The sequence below is a fragment of the Trachymyrmex cornetzi genome, unplaced genomic scaffold (assembly GCF_001594075.2).
Source record: "Trachymyrmex cornetzi isolate Tcor2-1 unplaced genomic scaffold, Tcor1.1 scaffold579, whole genome shotgun sequence".
NCBI classification, from domain to species: Eukaryota; Metazoa; Arthropoda; class Insecta; order Hymenoptera; family Formicidae; genus Trachymyrmex; species Trachymyrmex cornetzi.
Genome location: NW_017299892.1, coordinates 394,539 through 404,997, shown reverse-complemented (window position 1 = coordinate 404,997; position 10,459 = coordinate 394,539). Strand labels below are relative to the sequence as shown.

At 33.6% G+C, this 10,459-nt stretch overlaps 2 protein-coding genes across 3 annotated transcripts in view; one reads left to right on the top strand and one right to left on the bottom strand.

Moving 5' to 3' along the window:
• LOC108766380 (MAP/microtubule affinity-regulating kinase 4) overlaps positions 1-4,464 on the top strand; it is a 6,084-nt gene extending 1,620 nt beyond the window's left edge. The window contains exons 2-9 of the mRNA XM_018515639.1: positions 270-462; positions 558-704; positions 1,152-1,472; positions 1,558-1,681; positions 1,761-1,972; positions 2,176-2,321; positions 3,077-3,621; positions 3,702-4,464. Of these exons, the coding sequence (XP_018371141.1) occupies positions 337-462; positions 558-704; positions 1,152-1,472; positions 1,558-1,681; positions 1,761-1,972; positions 2,176-2,321; positions 3,077-3,621; positions 3,702-4,135 (2,055 nt within the window). The 5' untranslated portion in view covers positions 270-336 and the 3' untranslated portion in view covers positions 4,136-4,464. The remainder of the gene's footprint in view (positions 1-269; positions 463-557; positions 705-1,151; positions 1,473-1,557; positions 1,682-1,760; positions 1,973-2,175; positions 2,322-3,076; positions 3,622-3,701) is intronic.
• Positions 4,465-7,500: 3,036 nt separating this feature from the next.
• mRpL41 (mitochondrial ribosomal protein L41) lies at positions 7,501-8,968 on the bottom strand. Of its 2 annotated transcripts, none has more exons than XM_018515458.1 (3): positions 8,872-8,968; positions 8,128-8,315; positions 7,501-7,910 (listed from the first exon to the last, which is right to left on the bottom strand). In XM_018515458.1, exons 2-3 carry the CDS (start codon positions 8,285-8,287, stop codon positions 7,573-7,575), a joined length of 498 nt encoding a protein of 165 aa, XP_018370960.1. In that variant the 5' UTR covers positions 8,288-8,315; positions 8,872-8,968; the 3' UTR covers positions 7,501-7,572. The 2 variants fall into 2 exon arrangements, with proteins under 2 accessions (XP_018370960.1, XP_018370961.1); XM_018515459.1 differs by lacking the exon at positions 8,872-8,968 and adding an exon at positions 8,767-8,847.
• Positions 8,969-10,459: the final 1,491 nt, after the last annotated feature.

The window sequence follows — 10,459 nt, the reverse complement described above, 5'->3', positions numbered from 1 at the left end:
AAAAAAATATTTATTTTAAATAAATATTTATAATTATTTTAAATAAAAATAATTATTTAAAAAAATTAAAGTTATAAGTAATCGAATCTGGCCATAACATGTAGTGTCCACTATGTTGTGTTGTTAATGGTGTTTAAGAGTTAATAAAAAAAATTAAATAATACGCTTGTTATTTTACACGAAGCCATTTTACATCTGAAACCATTTTATGAAACTATTAGAAACTAGAAGTGCTTCTCTTCTAAAGCCGTGCGCTCCTATTGTTGTAGATTAACGAAGAGATTGGTGGGAAGAATTAATTCGTAAGAGCGTGCAAGTTGAACGAGATATTTAAACATGGATACTGGATCGACACAGGGTAAAAAGCAAATTCGCGTCGGATTTTACGACATCGAAGGCACGATTGGCAAAGGTAATTTTGCCGTAGTAAAACTGGCTAGACATCGAATTACGAAAACAGAGGTACGCGCTTCTCGATATTTTTTTAAGCGACGACGTTATTTGAAAAAAAAAAAAAAAAAGAAATTACCATTATTGCTATACGTATTCTTTTCTAGGTGGCTATTAAGATAATCGACAAAACCCAATTAGATCCTACTAATCTAGAGAAAGTTTATAGAGAGGTTGAAATTATGAAGCAGCTGGAACATCCTCACATCGTCAAATTATATCAAGTTATGGAGACGAAGAACATGATTTACATGGTAAGCATAAAATTCAAAGATGCAAGGCAGTTTGTGGGCTGTCTCCTTGTCTTGACACATTAAATGCTAACGTTTCGTGAATATTATACTGAGTATCGGGTTGCTTCTCGTCCTGGTGAAGTATTCACGTGGAATTTAACATTGGAATTTAATGATGTATCAAGACACGGAGATAACCCACAAACCGCATAGTTTCTTTGAAGAAAATATCCGTGGAAATCTCAAAAGAGAGTACTCTCTCAAACTTTTAGAGTGAATCTCTGAAGAGTGAAATCTCACCATTAAAGATTGAAAATTGAATTACGCTTTTTCAAGATTTGGCAATCTTTATTCTTTAAAATGAGATTTCGCTCCAAAGAATTTAGAGAATATTATTACATCGAAAAACTGTAACCGTTGCTTGTTTTCTTCTTGTCAAATAAAATGTATTATTCGTCGCTATTGTAGGTATGCGAGTACGCGAGCAAAGGTGAGATATTCGATTACATAGCGCGATATGGAAGAATGGGAGAACCTAGGGCACGTGCGACATTCGCTCAAATACTCTCCGCAGTCGAGTACTGCCATGTGACGGGTGTGGCACATCGTGATCTGAAAGCGGAGAATTTACTTCTTGATGCTCAGATGAATGTGAAAATTGCCGATTTCGGCTTCAGTAACAGATTTGCCCCGGGGGAACGATTGAGTACGTGGTGCGGTAGTCCTCCCTACGCTGCTCCCGAGGTCTTTCGTGGGAAGCATTATGCCGGACCGGAAATCGACGTATGGGTAAGTTTCGCATAATGATGTAATAAAAAGTTGAGACAACCAAACGAATTTACATTGATTCGAAATAAATAACTCGTTCTTGTAGAGCCTGGGCGTTGTATTGTACGTGTTAGTGTGCGGTGCGCTACCCTTCGATGGATCAACTCTTCAGTCATTAAGAGATCGTGTGCTAAGCGGCAGATTTAGAATTCCTTACTTTATGAGCACAGGTGATTATATACAAAATATGTGTACACATTTTGTGTTTAGTATTTGCGTCGCATTTACATATTAAAATTCGTGTTACAGATTGCGAAAGCCTAATACGTAAGATGTTAGTGCTGGAGCCTTCCAAACGATACACCATTCCACAAATCAAGAGGCACCGCTGGATGGCGGGGACGGCAGATAGCATTTGTTCAGTGATCGTAACGCGGCCATCGTCATCCATTCAGGAACCAAATGAACAAATACTTCGACTCATGCACAGTTTAGGAATAGACATTAGTCGCACTAGAGAGGTAAGAAAACATTCTTTCATTGTTTTTTTACATTAAATTAGGAATATATATACATATAATATTTATATGATATATATATATATTTAGATAAAAAATTTTGGCATTGCCCTAATCAGAAAAAGAAGATTTTTACAAACTATACACACATCGTTTCGATATATCTTCTATTGTATTATGTAAACACGAATGTTATCTTTTAACAGTCCTTACGAAATAGCAGCTATGACCATCACGCTGCTATTTATTTCTTACTGCTGGAAAGGTTGAAACAACATCGTGTCAGCAGTACCATTAATAATGCCTGCTGGTCCACAGTTGCAAGAACAAAAGAAGATAAATTTAAATCAAGGTAGTCATACATTACTAACAATAAGTACCATCACATGTATTTTCTTTTAAAAAGTTAATTTTAAATACCGATTTCAATTTAGTAACTTCCAATCCTACCAGTCGAAAAATTATCGGAAGAACAATGCCTTAATGCGATCAATTTTTATTTACAGCGATAGCTTAGTGGGACGTTGAACTTTATTGATGGGTGACGCACATATTGAAGATTTTGTCAGGACAGGTTGGATTGGAAGCACATTGCTGTCGCTTTATTTTTGGTAACTCCTCATTTCATTTTCTTATTTCTTTCTTTTACCTTAAATCCTGATTTTTAATCATAATTTTAGTTGATTTTAGTTTACTTTGTTTATTATGAGTAAAAAACACATTATTATTTGAACCAATTTTTTATATCATTTATGATTTTATTTTTCGCATTAATCACAACATTTGATTGACAAAATCTACTACCCTGAAAATATATTTTATATTCTATAATAATTTTATGCTACTAATAATAAATAATTGAACAAATAACATATCAATACGAAACTCGTGAGAAGGGCACAAGATTAATTTACGATATGTAATGATATTTTTTACAATTTAACAGCAGACTAATACTAAAAGATGAAATGATGAGAATACTTGATTAATACTTCTTGAATCTATTGCTACATAAAGCATCTGTCCGCAGTCACCGCAAAAAGCATAATGGCAAAACAGATATTTATTTCAAATGTTAACGAGACAAAAATCTCTTTCTTGTTTCAGAGGAAGAGAAGATAGCAATAGAGGGGGAAAGAGATTCAGCTCGACGAGTTCTTCGACCGATGAAGGTTGTTGCAGCGCTGAAGGTGATTTAGAAGAAGGCCCAAGCGGAGACGAGTTGCGCGAGGCGCAAATCAAACTTGAAGAGCATAGATTAGGCCTAGATCACGATATCAGTCAACGAATTGACAGTCAGATAGTCAATCGAAGATTAAGTGATTATCAACATCATTTTGATAACCCGCTTATGGATCCTATTGATCCACCCAGTCGAACAACTTTGTTTATGGCGGGCGGCAGCGGTAGCTCATCATCGGAACTCTTCGAGTCTAGCTTCGATTCTGGCTGTCCGCCAGATTATACGGGAACGAATTGTTTCACGAGCAGCTTACCATCTTGCACGCCACCGCCACCCAAGAGTCCATCCCCAATCGCTGGTCGAATATCCCGAGTCTCTCAGGGACGAAGAGCGTCCGATGGTGGACCTAGATTATTATTCTGTCAGCAAGGTGTCAGCGATAGACCATCCAAGCAGAGAAGTATTCAAGGTGCGTCACGTCTGTTTATTTGTTTGACAACGTTCGTAACTTCATGATTTACGATAATGCAATAATTTAATCGTTTTCAGATTCGGGAAAAGCTCGAGGTCACCTGGATTTAGTCCATCTTAGACCACCGTCCACACCGCCCGATAATCAACAGCAATTTAAGATACGCGGCGACTCGGGCACACAGCTGCAGCTTCTAGTGCAGCAACGTATGCTGCAGCAAAAGCGTAATTTGTATCACCGACACAGGGGCGGCGGTAGTCCGACCCCGATCCCAGTTTCCACCGCCGGCAGCACCAGTAGACGTGCCGATCACGTACCGAGGCAAGACAGCTACAAGCTGGCACAACGTACACAGATTTTGCCGCCTCTCTCTCAAGGACACGTCGACAGAGACTTCGACAGAGATAGAAAGCGAGACGAGGAGAGGTGGAAGAGTCTACCGTCCCGCTTGGCAGCGGATTGCCAGTTGGCGGAGAGGTCGCTTATATGGAGCCAGCAGGTAAATTCATAAAAAAAGTTACCGAAGTAAAAATAGATAGATCGGGCAAACGTACGAATGAGGCGATATGTACAGCTATTGGAGCGCTTTTTACAATTGGACTGTGATTTTGACACTCTCTATTTGGAGGAAGTAAATTAATCGACATCGTAGAAAATTACACTGTAGAAAATGAAACTGGAAAACCCTTGTACATAGTTCACTCAATATAGAAGATAAGATTTTTTTTTTATTGAGAGTGTTTCGGCATTATTGTAAATGCTTTCCACATTTGCAATAGTGAGCTAATGTACATAATGTTATTTAGTACCTACAATGTTATTTAGTACCTGCGATTTATTAGCACAATTATTTATGTTAAATGCAAATAAATGATTATTTTTCTTTAATTTGGCAGTTATCTTTTATTCTAATTTGCCTTACTGTGCATGAACCATCCTTGATATAAGATTATATACCGTCTTGTTAGCAATTCAAACTTATAACGCACTTCAAACTGGAAACATTCAATATGAAAAAGACAATATTACTGTACAATCGTACAGTTGATTCAATTTGTATATGCAATATGATAAATATTCTTACAGTATTATATCTTAATAAAATAAAATTTCAAATTTTTATATCTTTACATTTTCGTATCAATATAATCAAGCAATCATGCATATTTTTTATATACAGATATACTTATATATACACATATATATATATATATAATATCCATAAAAAATATTTCATTATAAAATTGAAGTGTCTACATCTCCCACAATGCTTCCATATCATTTTGCTTGGCACATATTTTCTCCAAGAATACATGCATATAGATACAAAAGTATAAAAAAGAAATTAATTATTCATGCTGGATATTAAATAATTGATACAATATGAAACATTAGGTGGGTCTTAGTGGAGGTGCATCTTATTTACCACCTGGCAGTGTAGGTGGTTTCTTGTGGCCCGCCACCAGCAATCCACATTCAACGATCTTCGAGAATGTTGGGGATCCAATGGAATAAATTTCTGCTCTGTCGTTATTAGTAAATGCCTCGAGATCTTGCGTATGAAAAGTCAGCTGAATTATTATATCAAATTTCAGCAATGTTCCCTCCCTAGTCTTTCCACGTTAACTTTTATTAACATAGTTGCATATCATTTTGCATTTGATAGAGAAACGCTAAGGTATACGAAGAATTTAATAACGTTCACTCATCTATAATAATTATATATCTTTACATACTCAAGATCTCCGATTAGATGTATGGTACATGTTACTAAATGCCAAAGATTTACAAATTTGTACTTATTGGTCTATCACGTTAATACTCGAAGATTTGGTTAACGCGCTAAAAATTGCGTACAATATCTATACGAATCATTCACTATTGTGCTCCATTTCACAAAAATATACTTGTCAATGTTGTACATCTGCATGAGTATACACAAGATATACATATATGTCCCCAAAAAAAAGAGTTCTCATGCAGAGGAATCTTTATCATATAGTAACACGTATACCTGCCTTATTAAAATGACTGATTCTACCAGTCAAATATCCAATTATATCATAGACTGATAATTAACAAACTAAAACACCAATCGAGTTTAATTGAAGAGCAAATGGCATATGACTTGCTTTTGATTGAGAGTATGAAGGGGAAAAAGAAGGAGAGAGATAGAGAACTGTGGGTTTTTTAAGTATTGTTAACTGTGAGGTTTTTAATTGACGGATTCAGATAGACTTAGATGGCTTTGAGCTCGTTCATTTCCATAACCGCTCATATGTATAAAACGAATAACGGAATATTACGAATTTACGCGATATAAATCCTTAGAGGATATAATTCTGTACTGCCAATGAGTGATAGAAATGCGACTGCTCAAGTTGTTGACGAGATATTATAAATACGTTATAGAATAAGACATAAGAAAAAAAAAAACGAATATTGACGATAAAGAATAACAGCGACTGAAATAGGATTAAAGTTCTTATGACAGCGGAGCACCAAGTACTATGCCATTTTCGCTTTTCCATTAATTTAATTGAAGAGTGGAAACACGACACGGGTTAAAAAGAACTTTTTCGTTATGTTTTTTCAATGAACGTTCCATTGTACAAAATTAGAGATGTTTTCCTCTTCCACTCTTCACAATGGTGACTATAGAAAATAGAAAAAATAATAACGAAAAACAATAATATTAGCGGTAAATAGTAGCTAATGTGTCAGAAGTGCTGCATTCTGTAAAGATGTTTAAATATATTATTTACTATGATCATTTCCTACATAAGCATAAGTTGACTGCATTTTGTATATGTTATCTCTTTCTAGAAACGTTTATAGCCACTGTATTAACAGCTGCACTACTTTTATACGAGTATCTTTCATGAATCATTCACTGATATTCTCTAAATATGGTTTCGTCTAAACAGAATATCTTCTATTTCGATAGCTCTGTTTTATGAGCTTCTTGCGTAATTATAATTAATTAGGAGACATTGACGAGAAACAATAATAATTACGAAGCCATTTGTACATTTGATATGAATACAGCACTTTAAAAACAATATACATATGCATACATATATTATTAGAACCTAGTGATCTAGTCAGTAGCAAGCAATACCGGCCGCGCACAACTCTGACAACGACTTTACTATTCAAATTTTTCGCCATTTTTTACCCGACAGGAAACAATCAAACTTCGCTCAAAAATCTTTTGATAAGTGAGACATAACTATTAAGTTAGCCTAATCGCAAACGAAATCCACTATCTGCAAACGGACATCAATGCAAGGTATCCATGAATCTCAGGAATTGAAAATCAATTTCGGCATTGTTGCGAATTCTTATGCCTGTCTTTTCTGGACTCACATAACTCTTTGGATTGCGTAAAATAGAAATCCAGCACGAAGTTTGGTAGCAATAAATTAATTTCACCTGTCTATCAAAACAACTATACGACTTCGACGGAAGATTCTGCGACAATTACATGTGATACTACTTGTTTTATATGTAAGCTATCGTTTTAGAAATATGTAATCTGTTTAAAAACAAAGACTACAATCCGTTTTGCGGAAGTAATTATTTGCTATCAAACACTGACTGCCATTACAGACAATTTGTCACAAAGAAAAAACAATAAAGAAAGAAACTGACCTGAAAAATGGTTGCTTATACATATATACAATATAATAAATTTCGTTTTTCATGTTCTTAGCAAAGTGCGCACATACTATCACTTCAACAGTCATATACGATAGTAAGTAGTTACTTTTTGTAAATTGCAAAATTGTCGACATATGTATACATGCGAGTTCTAAATAAAACATATACAGATTGAGATCCAAATATGTTTCGAGCATGAGAAGTTTTCTTTATTTTGACACGATACATATCCACAGAAGAAATTATATTTACATTAGTGTTATAAATTAAAAAATCTAGCAGAACTTACAATGGTTTCTTTTCAGAGAAAAGATCACAGCCTGTTTTTTCAGCTTGCTCCTTGGCTTGCTGCGGCGTGAGCTTTTCGTATTCACTAGGATTTAAAGGCTCTCCGTTCTCGTCCAACTGACCACTTGCAAAGTCTTCTTTTATCTTTTTAGAATATACTACATCAAACAAATCTTGAGCAGTTAATTCAGGCTCTGTAATTTCTCCTACTCTATACGATACGTATGGTTTCAATGTGAAACCTTCTAATGAAGGAACAATTAATTCAGGAATCATCTCTGGCACATTAATAAATCTATCACCAATTTTGTATCCAGTATCCCTTACACCTCTTTCTGTAATTTATTATAGCAACTTACTATATATTATTCCTAATTTACAGTCCTAATTTTTCTATAAACTAATCTTTCTCTACATCACTTAAAATCCTTTTACTCTCTATTTATGACATATAGGAAATATATTTTATATACAAATAAAATCAAATCATATTGACTTTTATCAAGATAATGTACTACTCCAAAATGTTACGTGTTGAAACTAACAACTTACTATCTATTGGTATGTCAGAATCTGGATTTTTTCCTTGTTGTTGTTTGAAGTTGCGACTACCACGTTTACCATATAAGAGGAATTTGCGAAAATTCCGCTTTCCATTACAAACGCAGGAAGTTGTGATACTGCGTCGTAATATCATAAATGAAGACGACATTGTCAATCAAGTTGTGCTAGTTAGAAAACTAGAAAATAAAAATTACACAAATCGAATTATGATATTATAAGGAACCTGTTAATATTTGCAATACAAGGATTATGTTAAACATAATCTATATACAATTGCAATTACTACGACTCAACAGTAAAGGGCTAAGAAGGCATCTTTGAAATCATCAAGATAAAACACTGGGCTAAAGTCAAAATTATTTACAATCATATCAAAAAGTTAAGACGAATAATCCGAGAGTAACAATATATTCAGAATTCTAAAAAGGTGTCGTATAACCTCAAAAACAGATTAAAAGCACAGAATCCACTAACCGATGGGATTAACTCCAAAAATCTCTTAGATAAATTACAACTTGTATCGGAGATAATGCATGGAATAGATAACTTTCCATTTAGTCAACAAATCGACATAAATCTATTTTTCTTGGTATTCCATGAACTTAACAAAAACAGAACGTGACTTACGTTACCAAATGGAAAACACCCACTGACTGATGTTAAAACGTTGTATTTGCTATTACTATAAAATCTTAAAATTCACAGTATCGTAAAATAAAGAAACTAACTCACTCTGTAATTTGTATTGATAGATCAACTGAGATTAATCAAGCAAGAGCATTCACTCTCATTCTACGCCATTATTATTTTACATGCGACAAATACATCAATATCATACATTGGTAACCTTCTATCAAAAAACTCCTTGGGTAAGTTTGTAAGATACCAAATTAAATAATCGGCTGTTGATTATTGGAATATATTATAATATATATATAATATTCTCGACTGATGGCATAAATATCTAAACAATTATTTCTTTGCAATTGGAGCCTAAAATATACCACTGAATTAATTTCGCAACTTAACTTTTAAATATGTATAGCAATTGTTATTGTTACTTCCAGGGACTGCGACGAGAAAACCCGGGATTAATTCCGATCTTATACAAGAATCTCCAACGGGCGAGGAAACACCTAAACTAGACTTTGTGAATGGACTTTACGGAAAGTGACGAGGAATATTTCCATGATGAAAATAATTACGATTTTCCATCGGTACAATCACTACAAACCACGCATTTACTGACATCCATCTGACGCGAGGGATAGCGATGAGGTCTTTGTGTGTGTATATAATAAATTAATTACTAAAAGATACACTTATTTAATAAATATGTATACTATTAGAAATACGAAGAAAAATTGACGATTATTCTAAACATCAAATTTTTAATTAGAAGTCACTCAAAATTACTAATGACTTAAAGATGATGTATATATATGTATCCCTATCTACGTATTATATAATTTGCTGATTAGGTTTATTATGTGATACTTTTTAATTTAATTCTATTTATATTTTTATTTTTAAAATAAAATTTAATTATCCGATCGTCAAATTTATTTAAGTGTCATTTAATTTGTAATAATTTAATTTTTTAATTTAAAATGGTTGTGTTTATCCCTACCTATCCATACTTATTATCCCTATACAGTCTCTATTTATTTATACTTGTCCTACCTACCCGTATTTTCATTTATTCGTGCCATATAACAAAGCTAATGAAAGTCAGCGCCGATAATCAAGCGCAAGTTTTGTAGATTTTTTTAATCTACAAAACTTGCGTTTGGTTATCCGCGCTGATTCTCATTAGTCCTGTTATTTGTTGGTTATTTTTGTATTTTAAATAAACTATAATTCCGAAAATATAAGAACCCGCAATTTGCGAGCAAGTTACCCTCCCGAATACTCAATTAATCTTTATACACTGAGAAAAAAAAATTCGTTCAACTAACTACACACATTTAGTTGTTTGCAGATTAGGTTGATTCGACAAATTTCATTTAATCGAATTTAACTGTAGTCTGCTTAACATTGGACAGTTCGTTAAGCAGACTACGGTTAAATTTGATTAGGTAAATAAAATTTGGGTAAATCTGGCAATCCGCGCATGTGATTGTTAATTTTGCTACTTACCCAACAGGTAAAATTTACCAAAAGGTAGAACAACCGGCCCTCGATAAAATAATCAAATCTGCAAATAATTAGATAAAAGGAGAGTTACTTAAAAATTACTTTAAAATTTTATACAAATTTATTTTTGCTAAGATCTTCTTTATAGAATATATATAATTATTTTAGAGAATATATATAATTA